The sequence below is a fragment of the Euphorbia lathyris genome, chromosome 3, assembly GCF_963576675.1.
Source record: "Euphorbia lathyris chromosome 3, ddEupLath1.1, whole genome shotgun sequence".
NCBI lineage: Eukaryota > Viridiplantae > Streptophyta > Magnoliopsida > Malpighiales > Euphorbiaceae > Euphorbia > Euphorbia lathyris.
In genome coordinates, this window is record NC_088912.1 from 21180729 (window position 1) to 21203737 (window position 23009).

Genomic DNA, 23009 nt, shown 5'->3' on the forward strand with positions numbered 1-23009 from the left:
AAATAGAAATAATTAAAATAAAAAAGCTTATAAAAATAATAATGGTTATAATAATAATAGTAATAATAAATAATTATAATTATAATTATAATAATAATAAGTAATTATAAATTATTGAACTGAATGCTATCCAACTGAACTGAATGCTATCCAACTGAAACTACCGATACTCGATACTGAGATTAAGTGACAAACAACCGGACCTAACTTTTATTATTACATAGATAAGATACTAACCATATAGTCAATATGACAAACTGAACCCCTTCACTTCTTCTACTCTTTAAATTAAAACCCTTATAAAGCCAAAATTGGGAATTCATCTTCATCTTCTTCCATAAGAAGCAATGGATTACATAATTTCCATTTCCTTTATCTTTTCTATCCTTATGTTCATTAGGCTCGGCAATGGCCAGATAACACTTGGCGAGACACTAATGGGCTGCAACTACACATCAAACTTCACAATCAATAGCACTTACGCTAAAAACAGAGATCTCCTCCTCTCTTCCCTCCCTTCTAACGTCTCTCAAAATACTTCCGTCGCTAATTTCTTCTACAGCACCTCAGTCGGCCAAGGTTCCGATAAAGTCTACGGTAAGGCCATTTGCCTAGCCGACTATACTCCACAAGAATGTTTCGATTCCTTAAATGATTCAATTGAAAATCTGAGAACATATTGTCCGAATCAGAAGGAAGGAGTTTCCGTGAGCTATTTTGGAATCCAATACTCGAATCGGCCGGTGAATGGAGTAGTGTTGCTGGAGCCAACTAGAGCTGGGATCAATCCTAATGATCTGAATTCGGAAAATGAGGTTGAATTTTATGAAATTTGGGGCAATTTGATGGAAAAAGTTGGAGAGAAAGCTGCAATGGAAGAAGTGGTGAAGTATGCAACAGGGGAAGTGAATTCAACTTCAAATCAGACCATATATGTACGGATGCAGTGTTTTCCTGATTTGGATCAGAGGAGTTGCAGGTCATCGTTTTATGTGAATCCTATTTCTCAATAGATCGGAAATCAGAAATTGATATTTGTAATTTGCAGGTATTGCTTAACACAAGCAGTGAATTATTATGAAGGTTGTTGCCATGGGAAGGTTGGAGGTTTTGTTCGGAAGCCAAGTTGTTGGTTCAGATGGGATCTTTATCCTTTCTACAATTTTACTGGTTTTGCTCTTCCTCCTTCGTCCTCTATCCCTATCCGCAAAGTAAAAGGCAACCTTTCTCTCTCTTAATTTTATTAGTAACCTTTTCTTTTGTTAAATTGAGTGGCATATAAAACCAATTTTTAAGCTTTATTTTATTTGTAATATAAAATTAAAGTTGGTTTTAAATATATGGCGTAATACATCACAGCTTTCTAAACTTGTCTATTTTATATCACAGTTGTCCATAAAAAATTATTAGTTTCATAAACTTTGCAAATGTCTCACCAGCTCTCTAAACTTGCTTATTCCATAACAAAAATCATAATACTAACTCGGATTAATATGCAAAGAGGAATTTTACCCTTAACGTTTAAAATGATGCAATTTTACCCCTAACATTATAGTAGCAAAGAGCAGTTTCACTCATAACATTAGATGTAAAATTGGACCATTTTAGACATTAGGGGTAAAATTACTCCTAATCCAAAACGTTAAAGGTATTTTTGCACCTTAATCTGAGTTAGTATTATAATTTTTGCATTTAGTTGTTACAGAATATAAGCAAGTTTAGGGAGCTGATGAGACACTTGTAAAATTGAGGGAACCAATCTACCATTATGGACAAGTTCAGTGAACTGGTGATGTATTAAACCTAAATAAATCTATTTGGATTTTGTAATTAAATATAAATATAAATTTAATTAGTGAACTAACCATCACTAACTTAATTTATCGGAAACATATAGCTAAAACTATCCATTAATGGTTGGGATGGTTCCGATGTCCTGACACTCTGATATCAACTACATAGCCACCCAATAACTAAGTGAGCCCCGCTTCCCCTTACACCGCGGGCTCCATTCTTCAGAAATACTAAATGTCAAGGGTCTGAATAAAAAGAAAATAGCTTTAGCCTTGATTGGATAAAGGGTATGGAAGGGTTAGTAAAGGAAGGGTAGGGAAAGGTAAGGAAATGGAAGGAAGGGGAAGTAAGGGTGATTTCTAACCCTTCCAAACCCGCCAAATTGGAGGGTTGAAAATTGTATGAAATTTTTTAAAAAGAAATCATTCCAAACCCCTCCAAACCCTTACCCTTCTAATTTTTTTTGTGATCCAAACATGAGTTTGTAGAAACCCTTACTAACTCTTCCTCCTCTCAAACAAGGGTTTCCATCAACCTTTACTAACTCTTCCCTTACTAACCACTCTAAACCCTCCATCCAATCAAGCCTATCTCACGATTCAAGACGAGGTTCCTAAATTTGTAATGGTACCTACTAAACTTTTTAACACTATTATGTGACAACGTGCTTCTATCTTTCACCAATTTTTTCTTTCTTTCTCTTTTGACCTTCTTCTTCCTCTAGCCATTGTGGAACTCATGATGGGTCTCAAACCTAAATATTCACCTCAGTTGCCTCTCCCTCTTCTTCTTTCTCAAACCCAAATGGCAGAAACCTTTGAACATGCAGAAACAATGGCCGAATTCGACCATGACACTGCCCCTCAATGATATTATCTACTTTGATTCACCTGTTGTCACGATGAGCATCGACTTTTCTTTCTCCTTTGGTATATATTTAACCTATGTAGTATTATTTCAATAGTTTAAAGTGACCTAGCTGGTTAAGACTTTTATTTTAAGGTGAGAGGTCATGGTTTCAAACCACATTAAGCTCATTTTTTTGTTTTATTTGAACTTGATTTTTTCAATTGGACTCTTTATTGTTTTATTTGAACTTATTTTTATTATATTTATTGTTTTAAGAATTTATTATGTGTATAAAAATCAACTTCTTACTTTTGAGACTCAATTAACTTAACTTCTAAATTAAATTTTATGAAAAATATAAAAAGTTTATAGCTAAAAATACAAAAACGACAAAGTTTCAGTGTGCTGGGAGCTCAAAAAATTTATTCAACCCTAACGAGCTAGACTTCGAAAAATTACTCGCAATAGTCGAACTAAAATTAGTCCCCCTAACTGTCAATTCCTGAATCCGCCACAGCATGTCACCATGAACTAAGGTTGTGTAATTAGTCCATATTTTAAGCTAAGAAAACAAAGTAAATGTAATAATAGAGTAAATTAAATCCAACTTGAACTTCTTATGATTAAACACTATAGCGTCCAACTTCAGCTAACTTCATATATAGATTTACTAACCAATCCTATTTAAGTTCATTATTCTATTGGAGATGACGAGTGTCCCCTAAAGAAACTAATGCTAAGATCTCAAATTATGGGTAAATTATATATGTGGTGTACAACCTTTACCCATTTTCACACTTTGGTGTACAACCTTCAATTTTGCACATTAAAATGTACAATCTTTTGGTGACCTCCCACTAAAGTGTATAGCAGGTAATTGTGACCAGTCAACCCGAAGTCAACGCGCCACATCACCATTTTGACTCCTCTAAAAGTCAAAAAAATGACCCACTTAATATGAAATTATTTTTGTACCCTTTATTCTTTATATAATTACTAAAAAAACCTTTCTTCTTCCTCCATTTTTTCTTTTGCAATTTCTCTCTAAAGCTTCCACTCTTTTTACCCTTTCTCTCTCTAAGTCATATCTCTCTCTAAAGGGACTTTGAAATTTACCCATCAGCCTACTTTCTTCCACACCAACAGCCTACTGCTCCATAACAAATTTTGCCCGACCACACCAAATTAATATAAAGAGTAGGACAGATACAGAGAATAGATCCAGGGAAAGCAAAGGGATCGTCGCAATTTGCAATGGGGATCGGCGGCGACGGAGAAGGCCGATGAGCGAACGAGAAGGGAGAATTCCTCCAGCGTCAATCTGATTCTCCAGAATTGAGGGCCGTCGACGACGCTGAAGAAGAAGCATTACGGCTTTCAAATTGACCAGCTTTTTCCGATAAAGTCACCATTGTTGAGCAAAAATTCTGTTTGAAGCTTTTGTGAGTCGGTGAAGATGAAGAATTTTGTTTGTGGAATTGGGTAAAGAATTGAATCTGGGACTTTCCAATTTCCTTTCTCTCTCATCTCTAATTTCCTTTCTTCTTCGGCAGGAACATATTTGGAATTTTTTTTTTGTGAAATAAGAGTTGGATTGGTAATGTTTTGCAAAATCAAATTGTAAAAAAGGAAACCCAGAACTTATAATGAACTTTTTACAGATTTCTTAAGAAAAGAAATAAGATGGAGAGAGTTAGTGAGAGAAAGGGTGCTTCCGATTTTCACCGCCAATCGTCCATCCCCTCTGATCTCCATTACGTGAAGAGAGTTAATGAATGAGTTTTGGAATTCAATTTCAAAGACTATTTAGAGAGAGATAGGACTTAGAGAGAGAAATGGTAAAAAGAGTGGAAGCTTTAGAGAGAGAAATTACAAAAAAAAATGGAGGAAGAAGAAAGGTTTTTTTTAGTAATTATCTAAAGAATAAAGGGTACAAAAATAATTTCATATTAAGTGGGTCATTTTTTGACTTTTAGAGGAGTCAAAATGGTGATATGGCGCGTTGACTTCGGGTTGACCGGTCACAATTACCTGCTATACACTTTAGTGGGAGGTCACCAAAAGGTTGTACACTTTAGTGTACAAAATTGAAGGTTGTACACCAAAATGTGAAAATAGGTAAAGGTTGTACACCACGTATGTAATTTACCCCTCAAATTATCCATATTTGGAGATTTAAATCCTTGAAACACTTTTATAAGTGTTGGATCAAATAAATTGGATCAAATAAATAAACTTTCACATATAATAGATGAAGAGTATAATTGTTGGAAGAAAATTCTCTTGCCTTACCACTTTAATTCAAATGTATTTATATACATTAAGATGTGACTCTTAGTAAACAAAAATAACATTATGTAAATACAAATGACTCTTTGTGAAACAATACAACTCTTGATAAATACAGAAATGACTCTTGAACAATACAATGTACCAAATTAAAGATTCTATTAATTATAAGTTTATTATTCAACACACCCTCTTAAACTTATAATTTTTTATCCCTTAGTAACACCAAATCTCTTAATTGTTGAAATCTTTGAGCTTCGTCATTATTGACTTCTTCAGTCTAGCCACCATCATACCAATTATTATCTTCATCATTTTCTTCTTTCTCGTTATCATCGTCGTCTTCCTCATCATCCTTGTCGGTACCATCAACATCACTATTATGATTGTCAACTGGTGTTTTGTATTTTGGATGAAGCACATAACTAGTGCACTTTCTACGTGAAATTGACACAATATTATCATGTCAATGCCCTCGACTTCTTTCCTTTCTCTTTTCAACTTCATTAATGTCCTTTTCAGATGCATTTGATAATAATACTTCTATGAAAAATATCTCCTTCAGTTCGTTAATTAGCTCGGCCTCACGTTTGTTCTCAGACACGTGTTTGATTATCATATGCTCAACACCTTTACCATACCCTGGTGTTGAAACTTCTTTTTTCTTGACATGTTTTTTAGTAGATAATTGAGTACAACTATCATTGGTGCTTCTTCCATATGCTTGCTTTTCTTCTTACCTGATGCTTTGATTTCTTTTTCAAACCTCTTCCTCTTTTTTTATACTTCCGAATTTTCTACATTTTGCTTTACACTAATTTGATTTTTTGGTTCTACTTCATCTTCATCTTCGTCGTCCTCATCAATCTCTCTGTCTGAAGACTCCGAATTCTCATCAGCCCATAGAAATACCTCACCTAACAGATTGCTTATATATTTCTTATATGGATAAGTGCAAATTTATCAAGTCCAATATCTTCCTCTAAAATTCAACAAAGACTGATGGTTGTAACTTCCTCACAATTGTCTTTAATATAAGATCTCTCTTCAATATGGCCTTGGTAATGCTGCTCTTAGTTGGAACTTCTTTCTTCTTACTGATTGGATCAATTTCTGGTAAAACACCCATCACATGAGAATCTTCCATTTTCTCCTCATCATCTGATATATTTTCTTCTTCATGTTTGGTTAAATACACATGCCTTTCACCAATTTCTCCTAAATCCTCAGAATTCTCATCATCATCATTTTCTAAGGATTCCACCAGACATCACATGACAAATCTCTTTTGTACATCCAAAGCATATTTCCCCACTCCCAAATCTTTCTCCAACAACCTTTTGATTTCCTCCAAGGTCAAAGAATCGGCTTGTTCTTTGATGTGACTAATGCAAGAGCACATAGCTTTCTAAATCCGCGACTCGATCTCCAATGAATCTGTTAGACAAACGATTACGTCTGTCTTAAAAATGTTAGATGTGATTAACCAATAAACAAAACGAACACAGAAAAACATACAAATAGTAAAACTAGAAATTAAAAGGAAAGAGATAGACAAATCTGAGGCCTGTATTAGCAATTTCCTTAAGACAGATGTCATCGCTAGTGACGATCATCTCCCATGATACAACAGATTACGCAAACGAACTCAAACCGTGTATAGCCTAGTTATCACCGGACTATGAAAACTAGACATTATGAAGAGACTGATAAGTAGGAAAAATTCCAGAGAATATTTTTTCTAACCATTTTTTAATTTGACAATCCATTCTATAAAAATAGCACTTGAAAGGATATGTCTTTTCACGAACGAACACGACTGTACACGGATAGACACGACTGTTCACGTACGAACACGACTGTACACAACGAACATGACTGTTCATGAAAGGAGGTATTTGCTGGTATATAAATTAATATAATAATTTTATTCAAAATTTTCCAACAATCCCCACATGAATAAAATTAGAAATGAGACGATTACGAAATGGTGATAACTTTCTACAGGAGATATCTGCATAGGATAGGTAGCTAATGTGCCTTGAACCTTTCCTTATGAAAGTATATTTACTTTACTGGCTGACTAGTAGACGCGATATCTTTGAACTATTCTGCCGTTTGTGTAAACGATGATATACCCCACACATATATCAGCATAACACGGTATAGGTTCTCATGGTTATGTTCGTTATGGTCATGAAACATTGCCTGGTTCTACGAGAGTTTCAGAGAACTAGGCCCCACACTAGTCTCCATCTAAGCGACCCCACTTCACTCTAACATATGTTATTTATACTTAGAATACTGGCACACAATGTATCATTAAAAGCATATAGCTTAACCTTTTCCCGTTGGTGTCACTTTTTACATCTAGGAATGGATGAGGGTTTAACCCCCACAGTGAACGCGCAAGGTTTATGCAATTAGGTTGTCCCTTTGAAACTAGATCTTAAGATCTCCAGTCAACTAGGTAGGGTTTTCCTTCACATAACGCCTCTTCTCTATGGGCTTTAGTCCAATTCCTTTCGATGATTTTTCAATTTGATCTCGGTTTAACCTCTAGGTTAGCGGATTCGCTGTGTTATCGTTTGATTCTATAAAATCAACAAGGATGACACTCGTTGAGATCAATTGACTAACGGTGTTATCACAAAGAAGCTTTTCTACCTGTAACTCATCATATAGAAGCTTTTTATACCGCATATTCACCGACTGATATGATATTTTTCTTCGATTCCATCATTGTGACGTACTTATTTTAAGGCAATTTGATTTCTACGTTTTTAGTGACTTTCATAAATTAAATCTAGCCAACTAATGTTCATCTACCAGTCTAACTCGCCTGTATTAGCAGTTTCCTTAAGACAGATGTCGTCTCTATTGACGATCGTCTCCTAGGATACAATAGATTACGGAAGCGAACTCAAACCGTGTGTAGCCTAGTTATCATCGGAGTAGGAAAACAAGACATTATGAACAGACTTATAAGTAGGAAAAATTCCAGAGAATATTTTTTCTAACCATTTTTTAATTTGACAATCCATTCTATATACATAGAACTTGAAAGGATATGTCTTTTCACGAACGAACACGACTGTACACGGATAGACACGACTGTTCACGTACGAACACGACTGTACACAACAGACATGACTGTTCATGAAAGGAGGTATTTGCTGGTATATAAATTAATATAATAATTTTATTCAAAATTTTCCAACAGAATCAATGGTGATTTCGCTTTTCATTCTGATTCTTAATTTTCAGGAGAATTTGTGTCTGGTTCTGAGACCAATTTGTTGGATCAAATAAATAAACTTTCATAGGTAACAGAGAAAAAGTATAACTACTGGAAGAAAATTCTCTTTATACATTACAGATATGACTCTTAGTAAACAACAATAATTTTCTGTAAATACAGATGACTCTTTGTGAAACAATACAACTCTTGATAAATATAGAAATGACTCTCGAATAATACAATGTACCAAATTAAAAACTCTATTGATTATAAGTTTATTATTTCAACAATAACCTTTTCATCAACTACAATTAATTGTTAATACCTTGTGTTTTGTTCAAGTGAAAGTTTCATACAATCTTTAAATAATTCAAGTCCGACTTCACCAGAAAAAGGAGGCATTGCACCAAAAACGGTGGGGATTATAGTAGGTGCGGTGGTCAGCTTCTTGTTTCTTCTTGTGACCTTATTATCATGGATATTATACCTTGGGAAGAAGACATCTAATTTCCAACATAACAAAGGTAATAACTTAATTATATATATATTTTTGAATCATTTCTGATTTCACATATATAATATATTCTAATAGTGGTAATTTAGTTTCTGTTTTACAGATTTTCTCGAAGACACTGAGTCCCTGCAATTTGATATTGAGATTCTCCGAATTGCGACGAATAATTTCTCAATTGATAATAAGCTTGGACAAGGCGGATTTGGAACTGTTTACAAGGTAATTAACAATTATAAAAAAATTATAAAAAAAGTAATAAGAATCGATAAAATATATTTTAGTAAAGAACAACAACTGAATTAAGAAGATGACTAATTACACTTTTAGCTCTATAACTATCTTCTTCTATCAAACACCATCTCTTTCGGCTTGTTTCATAAACTTTAACATCCCTTGTATTTTTCAACATAATTGCATATGAAAAAAGAACTTATTTTCTGTTAATGAGGCTTGGAATTACATTATTTATAAGACGTTAGATTTAATATTGTACTATTTTCTACGTGTAGGTTAATTCTATCCCAGTGACATATAAAAACATGTTGGAAAAGGCATTGCAAATATATTTTTTCTTATTTTCAGGGTCAACTTCCTAGCGGAGAAAGTATAGCCGTGAAAAGGTGGTCAAAAAATTCATCACAAGGAGAGGTTGAATTTGAAAATGAGGTCCTATTACTAGCCAAGCTTCAACATAGAAATTTGGTTCGACTTTTGGGTTACGGTTTCAAACGGACTGAAAGGCTTCTTGTCTATGAGTTTGTTCCTAATAAAAGCCTCGACTTCTATATTTTTGGTAAGCAATATTTCGCTTTCTAAACAAATATATTTCACTATCTTATGATAATTTAGGGATGAGAGATTTTATTATATGTCTGATGCATGTATGACATGGTGTGTTGGACCAATAATTTGATCTTACATAACATCTCAATCAACAAAACATTAACCCATTGTAATTAATTAATGACGTATGTTTTAGTAATTATATATATATAATTCTATTCCATAAAATATAAATCATAAACCCTAAAAGATAAATCATAGGCTTTATATTATAAACCTCACACCTTAAAATTAATGAGATGGTATGTGTTTTGCGCGTTGATGCTGAACAGGATTACCAGACAAATAAACTGCACTTACATTATCACAATATACCATGGTATATTTCTGGATCGGGCAGTGCTGCTCAAGAAGAAGATTCTGAATCCAGCATGTCTCGAAAACGACATTAGCAACTCCATGGTATTTGGCTTCAGCGCTAGAGCGAGATAAAGTAGGTTGGCGCTTGGCGGACCAAGATATGAGATTGTCTCCAAGGAAGACACATTAACCAGACCTCGAGCGACGTGTATCAGGACAACCACCCCAATCAGCATCAGTATAGGAAACCAAAGTGCTTAGAGAGGAAGGTGTGAGTGTGAGACCGAGATCAAGAGTGCCTTTGATGTACCGAAGTATCCGTTTGATTGCCGCCATATGTTGTGTTTTCGGATCATACATGAACAAACAAACTTGCTGAACTGCGTAGGAGATGTCTGGCCGAGTGAGAGTCAAACATTGCAGAGCACCAGTGAGACTCCTGTACTCAGTTGGATCATGATATGGAGTACCATATGAGATACTTAGCTTTTGTTTGGTGTCAACTGGAGTGGCACATGAGTTTCAAGAAGTGAGGCTGACCTTTTTGATGATGTCAGAAGCATATTTCTTTTGAGACAGGAAAAGAGTTCTAGGAGTTCGAGAAACCGAGATGCCCAAAAAGTAGTGTAGTGGACCTAAGTCATTCATAGCGAACTCAGAGCTTAATTTGTTGATGATAGAAGTCTGAAGAGTATCAGAGAAAGTAGTGAGAACAATGTTATCAACATACAATACTAAGTAAGCTATGTCGTTCCCTCGGCGAAACACAAAAAGAGAGTGGTCAGAAACATTATGAGAGAAATCCAATGTAGAGAGAAAGGAGGCAAACCGTTGGTACCAAGCTCGAGGGGCCTGTTTGAGCCCATAAAGTGACTTTTTGAGTAAATAAACATGATCCGGATGTTCAGGGTCGTGAACCGCAAGGATTGATGCAGATAGACAGTTTCATTAAGATCACCGTGAGGAAAGGCATTCTTCATATCATGTTGATAGAGACTCTAGTTCTTTGAAAGGGCAATGCTCAGAACTGCTCGAATTGAGTAACATGATCCAGATGTTCAGGGTGTGAAATCCCAAGGGTTGATGCATATAGACAGTTTCATTAAGATCACCGTGAGGAAAGGCATTCTTCACATCATTTTGATGGAGACTCCACAATCCACACCAACCAACTGACTCACCCCATTGCCAACTAAGCGAGCCTTATACCTCTCGAATGACCCATCTGCATTAGTTTTGTGCCTGAAAATCCACCAACTACGAATAACATTAGTAGCTTTAGGACGTGGTACAAGTACCCACTTCTTATTTTTAATAAAAGCCTCGTATTCGTCGGTCATAGCAAGTTTCCAATTCGGGTCACGTAATGCAAGGGCGAGATTTGTGGGTATGGGAGAAATAGGTTTAGGAGTGGTTGTGTGAAGGTTTAGGAAATGACGAGGTTTAAAGATACCATGTTGGGCTCAGGTAGTCATAGGATGAGAGGGGGCAATAAGAGGAATGGCTGGGGCGGTAGGGGGAGTATGTAGTGTTGGATCCGTGGCATGGGCAGGAGTATATGGTGAGTTATTTGATATAGAAGAGGGCGAGTTGGTTGAGGGGTGAGGTGAGTGAACTGACGAGTTGGAAGGAGATAGTATAGGTGACGTGTAGGTCGGTATGGGAGTAGTAGGTGGTAAATGGGAAGAGGGTGTAGCTGGAATGTTATGGGAAGGTGGCAGGGTGATATTGTTTTTATGCATGGGTGGTGGAGAATAATAAATAGAGGGAGAGAGTAGACCTGAGGTAGGAGAAGGAGTAGGTATTGGTTTTTGAAGAGTAGCAAATGGGAATACTTTTTCATCAAATGTGACATGCCTTGAGATAATAATTTTATTGTTTGTCAAATCAAAACATTTGTAACCCTGATGGTTTGACAGGTATCTTAAGAAAACACATAGAGAAGATCGAACTTGCAATTTAGTTCGGGATGTAGAGGGGATAAGGGGAAAGCACAACCAACAAAAAATGCGTAAATGGGAAAAGCTAGGGTCACGTTGGTATATAATTTTGGTGGGTGACTGAAAACCTAAAATTTTATGAGGGTACATATTAAGAAGATACGTAGCATGTTCGAGCGCATGAGTCCAAAAAGAGAAGGGAATGAACACATGATTTAGAATAGTGCGAATAACATTATTAAGAGTACGAATGCTTCGTTCCGATTTCCCGTTTTGAGAAGAGGTATAAGGACAAGAGAAGTGAATTTGCATGCCATTAGGTTGACAAAATTGGATGTTATTATATTCGCCACCATTATCACATTGAAAGGTTTTGATATGTCGTTCAAATTGTGTGCGAATAAATGTAAGAAAGGGAAGAAATAAATTTATTATTCTGAAGGGTGCTTAAAACATTAGCCCCTGAATGTCCCAAACGATTGTGCCAAATAGTAGGAGATAAAACAGAAAAAGCAGAAAGATAAGATAAATCAGAAGCAGAACTGGGTGTGGAAGGATAAAGATCACCCTCACTGTTACATCTCATAATAAGCCCCCCCGTTCGTAGATCCTTCACAGAGAAATCAAAGGGATCAAATTCTACAGACACGTGATTATCAGTGATACATTTACGCATAGATATATGATTTTTAATCAACTGGGGTGCATGCAAAACATTATTTAATAGCAAATGGGTGGTGGAACTGGGTAAAACTGCATTGATATTACCACGAATTGGAACACTTTGACCATTACAAACAATTATATTACAAGTTTGACTCATATTAAAATAAGATGTGAGCGCACCTCCATCAGCGGTCATATAAGATGTAGTCCCGGTGTGCATATGCCATTGTTCGGGTGTTGGTGCAATGGTCATAGTATGCATAGCCTCCGTAATATCAGTGGGAGTGAAAGATTGGTGAGTATGAGCAACATGAGTTTATGGAGGTGAAGGACGGAGCCCCAAAATTCCAGGTTGAGAGGACACGCGAGATTGTGTATACTGATTCGCCTATGAAGGAGTAGGGCATGGGCAAGGTGGGATGGTCCAAGGTGGCATAGAAGCCATGATGATAGGGGATGAATGGGTGAAGGAGGAGAAGAAGAAGATGAGGCAGGTTCTTAGGTCATGGTTGGTTTTGGATTAAAAAATGTAGAAGAAAAGAAAGGGAAGGCGAGTGCAACAATGAGGGTTTAAGCTTTGATACCATAAAAGAGGTAGAACCCTTAAGGATTTTTATTGAACAATGAGAGTATAAATACCTAAAAGTTTACAAAATCAATCAAGTCCTATAATTATGCCTATAATTATGCTAATATAATAATTACAAATCAATCAAATAATATATTTCCTAAACAAGATAGTTACATATCTAACAATACATGGATGACGGGGTGCAGTAGTCGTATATTAAAATTTCTCTTTAGAAATATATAATGATGAAATTTGTCTCGAAAATATAAATTTTACTATTAGTACAAAAAAAAGCTAGGTGTTATTTCCTAACAAAATTCCTTAACAAAAGCTAAAATTATGTTAGGGCTTGTAACTAAAGTTTGGGCTAAATTGCATCCTAATAATTAGGGCTTGTAATTAAAGTTTGGGGGTAATTATTTAAGTTTGGACAATATTTTATTGAGGTAAAAAAGGTATATTGCATCTATATATTTTATGTGCCATCTATGTTTATTTAGTTTTTGATAAAATAATCATTATTTTGTCAATATTTACTTTGGGGTTAATTTACAACCATTATCCAATGGTTAAAAAAGATAAAATAATGGTTACTTAGTCTCTACCTTTTAATTTTGTACTAATAAGTCAGTTTTAACATTTTGAAGCCAAATTTTTGTGAGAGATGTTCATTATAGGATGTCTTATATTACAAGACAGTATTTGTGTGGAGTGTTTACTTTTGATCTTTCTGTTAATGACTAAATTACAGATTCTCAAAGGAGACTAGAATTAGATTGGAACAAACGATACAAAATCATAGAGGGAATCACCCGGGAAATTCTTTATCTTCATCAAGATTCTCAATTACAAATTATTCATCGTGATCTTAAACCAAGCAATATACTATTAGATCAACAAATGAATCCAAAAATATCAGATTTTGGAACAGCCAAGTTATTTGCAGTGGACCAATCTCAAATTTCCACTCGTAGAATTGTGGGCACCCAGTAAGTATCAAAACCAAATTACCTCGTACTCTTTTTTTTCTCAGTGACTGTTTTCAATGGTAGAACACTTTTATTCCATTATTTAGATTAAGAAAGTAAAAAAAAAAAAAAAACCCGAAATGACACTTTATATAGTGCATATATGATTAAAAGTAAATAATTTATTAGTTATTTTCTTTTTATCTAACACATGGTTTAGTTTCATTATTTTAAAAAATATATTATATATAAGGGTTTTTATCATTTGTTATTAATAACCTTTTAGTTGATTGTCTATTTTTTTCAGATTTTTAACTATTAGATTCAATATAAACAGGCAGACATAACTAACCGAATAACAAAGTCATTTGAAATGACTCATTTTATATGGTACTATCAATATTCTGAAAGCTATGATATGTTTGGTTAAAAATTTAAAAAATAGAAAAAAATAGAAAGAGTTAACGGACAAAAAAGATAGATCTTTTTTTCAAAATAAAAGAATTGAAAAATGTGTTACATAAAAAAAAAATAATGGATTATTAACTGCATATAAAGGAATAACTTGTTGAATTACATAATGAATTAAATTGTTTTAATTTTAGTTTATTATTAATTCCTAATCATTGTGGATTAGGATATGGAGCGATTTTTACTGTTTGATAATGAAATCCAAAGGTCATTAAAAAATAAAAGGGTAAATTCCAAAAACAACTCCTGTGGTTTCATGTTGTTCACAAAAAACTCCTGTGGTTTGTTTTTACCAAAAAAAAAGGACCGTGTTATACGCCGTTACACGAAATAAGGAAAATGGCTTAACAGTGTTAAATCTGATGATGTGGCAAAGGGCAAAATTGTCCGAATTAAAATAAAAAAATAAAAATAACAAAAAAGAAAAAAAAAATTAAAATCATTAAAACAAACCCAAATCTTCTTCTGGGCCTTCTTCTTCTTCGCCTCCTTCTTAGCCTCCTTCTTTATCGTCGACCGCCATCAACGCCAGCAACGAACTCAAGGCCTTCTTCGCTCGTTTCACTTGGCCGTTTCCGATCGGTTGTTGCTCTAGAGTCTTCTTCTTCTTCTTCTTCTTCTGGGCTTCGTCTTCTGCAATGGAGATTTGGGCTCCGTTCTCGCCGTTGAAGATACGGGCTCTGTTGTCGCCGTTGAAGATCTGGAACTCTTCTGCAATGGAAGATTTGAAATAATAGTGCTAGAGATTATCGATTTGAAATAATCCAGACGTCACAACACAGTCTATATTTCCATTGAAGCAAGCTTCGATCTCTGATTTACAAAGGATATTGAACCCAGAAAAAGCTGTTTAGAAGGGCAGAAACTATGCATTTCATCTGAAACAATAATCACCCAAACAAGAATTCCATAAACACAGCAAATTAATTGTTGTTATTAGAAATTAAAAATTGGCAATTGGAAGAAAAAGGGAAAAAAAATCAAATCACCTGATAGAGGCAGTATCATCAAAAGAAGACCAAATTGCTCCTCCTGGGATTTCAAGAGAAGGAACACCACCAAGGACAGGAATATCTTCTATTAACCCATAATCAAATACCCAATTCCCATTTTCGTTTGGAGAGCACATTTTCTCCTATTTTTTCGCCGGAATTTCAAGATTTCCAGTTCCTATGGCGAAAATAGATTCGATTTGGTTAGGATAAAGGCAGAGAAAGGAAAGAGATTGATTCGGTGGTCTTCTTCTTCTTCTTCGAGCAGACCCATTTCACTCATTCCCTTCTTCTCGACATTTTTCCGCCGGATTCCATTTCACTCATTCCCTTCTTCTCTACATTTCAGACGTTTTGTGATTGTTGGATTTCAGATTGTTGGATAAGAAACGGCGAGTTTTGCAATTGTTGGATTTCAGACGTTTAGAAATTTCCAGAATTTCTGGAAATTTCTAAAAGAGGAAGAACAGATGGAGCAATTGCTTGAGAGGGAGAAGGACGGTGATGAATTTCAGGCGTTCGACGATGACGAATTCGCTGTTGAAATTGCAGAGAAAACCCCAAATTGCATTTGGAATCAAAGATTCGAACATAGCTTCTTGGTTTTTTGAGGAGGAGGAGAAGAAGAGGGAGGAGGAAGAAGAATGGACAATTTTACCCTTTGCCACGTCAGCCAATTTAACGGTGTTAAGTCATTTTCCTTATTTCGTGTAACGGCGTATAACACGGTCCTTTTTTTTGGTAAAAACAAACCACAGGAGTTTTTTGTGAACAACATGAAACCACAGGGGTTGTTTTTGGAATTTATCCAAAATAAAATCCAAACGAATGCTATGTTTTATGATAGTTTTGATTTTTGTTTTAATATTGGGTAAAAAGGAAATTATAATTATTACAATTTTTTTTACAAAATAAATTTAGTCATTCACCGTTAGATCTAAACTATTAAATCTAAGTTTTAGGATGTTTTGAATCTCCACCATAAGATTCTAATTAGCTTAGATTTATGATGAATAATCGAATATTATATTCTCATTAAGGTCCATGTGGTAAAAAAAATTTCATTTTGCTTTATTTTTCTTTTGGTCCCTATAACATTCATTTTTAACCCTTTACTTAATTCGTATCCTATTCTAGTAATAACTTCTACACACGGTTCAAATTCGCTTATTTTTTTTATTGTATTCTGAAGACAATAGCCGTTTGCGGCTAAATTTGTCTTACATGTATTTCTAGTTCATTTACTCCCAATCATTTTCTCCATTTAAGTTCAATAACTTAAGAGTCAGAGTACAAGTGCCTTTAGTCAGCCCTCCTTTAATCCTTACAAAATTGCTCCTCAGTGTCAATGTTAAATGTTTTTTTATAGCTTATCGGTGATTTCATAAGTCAATATGCCAAATTAACCCTTGATAACAGGTGGGAAAATTCCGATCAACGTCCGTCCCTGTGGGGGGCGTCGTTGGGTTCGACGGGGGGGAAGCTCCGATGCCAAAGTCAGTAAGGAAGATCAAGAGAGCATACTGAATTGACAAAGGTTGTGAGAATGTGTACCTTGATAGCCTAAGGATGTAGGCTATATATAGCTAAGAAGTCGTAACCTTCAGCAACTAGAAGGTCTCCATTAATGCTCCATTAATGGCGGTTACATGTTATCTTTAACCTGACGGTTAGCTAATTGATAGCTCATGAATGGTCTTTATGGCCGAGTCGGCGGTTTGCCGTTACTGTGATGAATCAGGTGAAAGAGGAGATTCGCCTCATAGGTTCGCCAGCGGATCTCACTGAGCTGAACCGTGGAGATCCGCCATCCGGTTCTTCTTGCGACGTTCTCAAGGTGAATATCCCTTTTGGTCCTTGGGATAATATTCTGTCAGTAAGATGAATATCCCTTTTCGTATTCTTTGATCCGTCAAGGCGTATGTACTCTCTCCTTGAGAGCTATGGCGGGTCTCCGCTACTCGCTCTCATCGGGCGTATCTCGTTATGGCGTATCTCGCCATGGTCCACGTGGCGTGGCATAATGCTAGAGACTCCTTCCTTTTCCTCATTATTTGCATATTCTCCCCTGCATTAATTATCATTAATTCCACATTAATCATGTATAAATATCTCTTTTAGAAGGAATAATGGTTTGCCATTATTTCTATTAATTTTCCCTTATTCCTTATTCAAGAATAATTTGGGTTGTTATCAAAAGCCCCCCCTAAAGGTATAAAAAGCTCTTTAGGGCTGTCTAAATGGTGTTTTATTTTTCTATCTTGGAGGAAAGTGGACCCGCCCTAGATGGGGGATCATATATGGAAATGATGCGCCTTTTGGGGCTTCCTTATGCGGGATCTTATGAACAAGATCCGCCCTATGTGGGATCATATATGGATATGATACGCTTTTAGGGGATTTTGCTTCTTCGTGGATAGGTGGCCAACTGTATCCATTGTTAGCCTCTAGGGGCTTCTTGAGAGTTATATTTCCTTTAGAAAGGAATAACCTGCCCTTTATGGGACCATTTGTTCCTACCCCATAGGATTATGATTCGCCTTTAGGGACTTATTTTCTTCAGTTCTGCCATATTGAGGAGAATGACCCGCCCTTAGGGATCAGTAAGAATGATCAGCCATTTAGGGACTTTTGTGCATTTTGTGGAGGCGAGACTTTGTTATTTCTATGATGAAGATGAGGATTCATTACTTTGATGAAAACGAGACTTCATTGTTTGGATAAAGACGAGGCTTCATTGATTGGATGAAGACGAGGCTTCATTGATTGGATGAAGAAGAGGCTTCATTGATTGGATGAAGACGAGGCTTCATTGTTTGGAGATGAAGACGAGGCTTCATTACTTGGAGATGAAGACGAGGTTTCATTATTTGGAGATGAAGACGAGGCTTCATTATTTGGAGATGAAGACGAGGCTTCATTATTTGGAGATGAAGATGAGGCTTCATTATTTGGAGATGAAGACGAGGCTTCATTATTTAGAGGTGAAGACGAGGCTTCATTATTTGGAGATGAAGACGAGGCTTCATTATTTGGAGATGAAGACGAGGCTTCATTATTTGGAGATGAAGACGAGGCTTCATTAGTTGGATGAACCCTTTGCTTTCCAGAACTATTTTTACTAATGCATTATATCTTTTAGCAAGTAATTTTCTAGAATCTGGTTTAGGATTTCTCTGATTGTTTAGGGTAGGTGGCCAGCCGTACCCCAATGTGTGAACCTTTGTGAAGGTTTAGAAGCTTTTATTCCTGGTGAGGAAGTTAAGCTGCCTTAGGCGATCGATTTGCTTCCTATCTTTGAGGTGAATCGATCCGCCGCCAGGTCTTGAGACTCTTCTTTGGGAAGAGTATTTGAGAGTGTAAAGTTCTCACGTCTGAGAAATGTTTTAACTCTGTCTCTGACGGCAATCAATTGTTTCCTATCTTTGAGGTAGATCGATCTGCCGCTGATATTATTGTCTGATTGTTTGTAAAACTTAAGTACAATTGTTTTAATCCTTATGGTCGCCATTTACTTTTACGTTTGCGTAAGTAGATATATAAGTTTGTAGGATTTAATATGGAGTAGGTGGCCAGCCATACTCCGTTGTGCGAACCTTTATGAAGGTTTGAAGCTGTTCTATTCCTTCTAGAGGAAGTAAAGCTGCCTAGGGGATCAACTTGCTACCTATCTTTGAGGTGAAGCGATCCGCCCGTAGGACTTGTGAACCCTTCTTTGGGAAGGGAGTGAGAGAGCATAAAGTCCTTGCGTCCAAGGAATGTTTTAACTCTTTCTCGAATGGTGATCATCTAAAGATGGATCCGCCCATGAGAGTGTTCTCCTATCTTTGAGGAGAAAGTTGAGGGTGTAATGATCTCATGTTTGAGACGATTTTAACCCGCTTTTGATGGTGGTCAATCCTTTTCCTGTCTTTGAGGAGAGAGTTGAGCTCATTTGAAAGCTCCTAAGGGTCTGTGCTTCTTATCTTTATGGAAAGGGGATCCGCCCGTGATGGGATCAATTGTCATATCTTTGAGGTAATTGATCCACCTGTGGAACTTTTCATTCGCCAGCCACTGGGCGTATATCAGCACTAAAAGCTAGGCAAATGAATATAAGAAGTATGGCGAGAAAGAATAAATTATAAAATATAGGATACTATAACAGTTTAATGCATATATAAGAATACGTAAAAATACTGATTTTTAGGCCTATGGTTCCGTCTTTTCTGAGCAACTAGAACCGCATCCTCAATGATGTTTAACTTATGAGTAATCACATATGGGCTTACTCCTGTGGGGATCTCATTCTCCTATGTAAATACGCTTTCAGACTCAATGAGAACTTTTTTAACATCCTCTTTGATCTCAAGTTTTAATCCTTTGGCGATCCGCACCCGCTTTCCATCAGCAATAAGGAGCATTTCTGTGTCGCCCAAAGCTGTAGTGACAAGTTAATATTTCTCACCTTCGTCCTCTTTGGATTGTGGGCGGATTGATAGTGACGCCGAGTATAAGTCTCTTTAGCCACCTTTTGGTTCCCGCTAATCATTACTCCTCCTTTGCTGGTGGGAATGTACATTGTCAGACGACAGATGGAAATTAGGGCTGCAACCTCTGGCCCTTGGTCTAGATAGTGTGACCCGTCACTCCAATGATGTCAACAATGGTTGTTTCTATTTGGATCGGATCAACCTTTAGTTTGGCGAATGCACCTTTGGTGATGATATTGCGAGAACTGCCCGTGTCTTTACTCGCTTTATTTTATCTCCCATCCTTGAATCTCCATTGTTACTACCAATGCATCTGCATGTGGAGAGATTACTGCACCTGTTTCTGCAAAAGGAGCAATGGAGGGATGTTTTATCCAGAGCGGATATTTTTGCTTTTTCGACGGGTGGCTTATACACTGGTCCATCTGCTATGACATTAATGACACTTTTGAATTTATTTTTGGGATCTGTATTCTGCTTGTCATCTTGTTATTTGTTATTATGGACAAAGCTATCTAGTTTGCCAGCTGCCAGCAAGCTTCAGTGTGGTGGCCAACCTGTAGTACGCTTTGGCGTTTCTTCCAACGGTTACATGCTCCCCTCCTTTGGGTTCGGGATATGTAATGTCCCGCTTATATTGATTCTTCTCTTTTATATTGTGGCAAGTTGGAAGCTTTAATCGTTTTTTCCGCCTCGTACCCCATGATCCGCGCTGTGAATGGCGAATTCCTATTAACTGGATGGCGTATCTTTGGGAATTGTTCTCTTGTCTATCCAGAGCGTCATGTACTCGCCTTTCAATCTCATCATCCATGTGTTCAATGTTGAATCATGATGGTGAAGCCGGCTCTTGATCTTGATCTCGATCATGTTGAGGTTATGCTTGGAGCTATGGTTTAACGCGGATGGATGTTGTCACAACCGTGGGAGCCGTTTTATCTAGCTTCGAATATCTTGTCTCCGCATCCTTCAACATTTTGCTAACATAATAGATGGAGAACTGCTGACCTTTTTCTTCTTGAATAACCACGGTGCACATAGCTTTATCCATGACAGATTGATACAAATGCAGGTCTCCCCTTCAGATTGGTCTGCTCATCAAGGGTGGTTCTGCTAGGAATTGTTTTATACCTTGATATGCTTGTTGACAATCTTTCTAGTATGATGATCCGCCCGTTCAACCTCTGGATCTTTCTCACCCATAGTGGGGCTTTCATTTAGGCGCTCTTTTCACCTTTTTCCTCGCATGGCTTTTATTTAGGCGCTCTTTTCACCTTTTTCCTCGCATGGCTTTTATTTTATCTGGATTTGCTCTAACTCCTTTTTGGCCAATGACATAGTCAAGGAATTTTTCTGAAGTGGCTCTGCATATACACTTCTTTGGATTGAGCTTTATTTTTCACACCAGTGTTTGCACTGGTTGTAGTATTAGCAACTCCCTTGTACCTGTGGGTTAGCACTGAAAGAACTCCAGAAGTGGGGCATACTCTGTCCATTATTAAAAGATTGTGGTAAGTCATAAAAACTATATTCACTTACCTTGGGGATCAATGGCTTGATCCATGGAACATACTTCATAGCAAAAGACTGTTTGCATTGGCCTTGTTGGCAAATATCATGTATGATGCAATGTCTCTTTATGGAATTTTTAGTTCATATTGGAATCAACTTAATAATTCATTCGCGTTGGTCTCTGACTCTAGAATGAACTTAGTCAAAGGATAAAACCGAGTAAATATTATATGTCAAACAAATTCATAATAGAATTTTAATCGTGCTTGTTTTAATAATAATATCACGTATAACGGTCATAACCATAAAGATTGCTACTGCACATGAATTCTTAATAAATAACCATAATGAGAATGGTTTAAGAATAATGTCCTTTTGTATTTCAATGCGCATTAATATCCAAGATAGCATATTTATTTTAAACGTCATAAAAGTTATGGCATTCTATATTGGGTAAGATATCTTACATAGTTGCTATTTACTTGCAATTAATATTGTGCATCCATACATTAATGACATTCAGAGATCATTAAAGCCTCATTTGAATGAGGTGTAATTAAAGAAAGGTAAGTGATGATTTAATAATATAGTTATATATAAAATTACTCTTATATCATTTCATTTGTATGAATAAAATAAAAGAGAAAGGGTAATTTTGGAAGAAAAATACATGTACCATGATTCTCCTCCAATTTGGAGTGTAAGGAAAATTACTCAAAATTCACTCTTACCTACCTTCACATACAATCCTCCAATCTTTAAGGAATCTTCATGTATATCCTAAGAATTTTGCATAAATTAATGTTCTGGTCCGAAACCGACACTTGCACTATTTTGTAGTTAGCTCAGGACATGAAAGTTTTGTTTATCCAATTTGGTAATTCATCAACCCATAATGGCCTTAATAGTTAGGGACAATTACAGGATAATTACAAATAGACTCAATATTTTCAAGTCTCTTGTGTTGGTAACAGAAATTCTAACAATGTCAAATAAACAGTTTTTATATGAATAGATACATCTTTGTAAAAAAAGGGAATGAAATAACTGTTTGACAAAACAATATTCAAAAATATGAATTTTTGATATTAAAAGTACTATATAGGAGAAAAGCCATATATAGATTGTGAATTGTACAAGGAAAAACCAAATATGATTTTTTTGTAATTTCTTCTAATAGTTATATGCATGTTCATCCAAAAGACTGGTCAGACCTAAAACATCTGTAATTACACGAGCCTTTTATGATATCTTAATATTAAGTGATAAAATCACCTTGAATGGATGAATTTTTTATAAAATTCCAAGATTACGGATCTTATACATGCATCTTGTACTAATTCAATGATAATGGCATGTTACACTTGTCATGCATAGAAATATAAGGCATATTGAGCATGCAAGATTTAATGAAAGATTTGTGTCTATGACTTTATCTTTCACAATTTATTAGATTAATCATAATAACATGTAATGATATTCATAGCACTTTATAAGGGTGAGGGATCTCAATTAAAAATGGAATAAGAAACGGGAGGAAACTTATCTGATTTATCATAAAATTCCAGATTTGATGTAGAAAACTCT

At 35.9% G+C, this 23009-nt stretch overlaps 1 protein-coding gene across 7 annotated transcripts in view; it reads left to right on the forward strand.

Annotated features, from left to right (window-relative positions):
- The first annotated feature begins 204 nt into the window (after nucleotides 1-204).
- The window catches only part of LOC136222241 (putative cysteine-rich receptor-like protein kinase 30), a 28566-nt gene continuing 5761 nt past the window's right edge, over nucleotides 205-23009 (forward strand). For 2 of the 7 annotated variants that reach the window (XM_066009795.1, XM_066009794.1), the window contains exons 1-6: nucleotides 205-979; nucleotides 1049-1218; nucleotides 8563-8697; nucleotides 8791-8906; nucleotides 9270-9480; nucleotides 13759-13996. In XM_066009795.1, the coding sequence (XP_065865867.1) occupies nucleotides 348-979; nucleotides 1049-1218; nucleotides 8563-8697; nucleotides 8791-8906; nucleotides 9270-9480; nucleotides 13759-13996 (1502 nt within the window). In that variant the 5' untranslated portion in view covers nucleotides 205-347. Of the gene's footprint in view, nucleotides 980-1048; nucleotides 1219-8562; nucleotides 8698-8790; nucleotides 8907-9269; nucleotides 9481-13758; nucleotides 13997-16857; nucleotides 17496-23009 lie in introns of those variants that run through there. The other 5 variants (XR_010685560.1, XM_066009799.1, XM_066009796.1 and 2 more) reach the window with 4 other exon arrangements.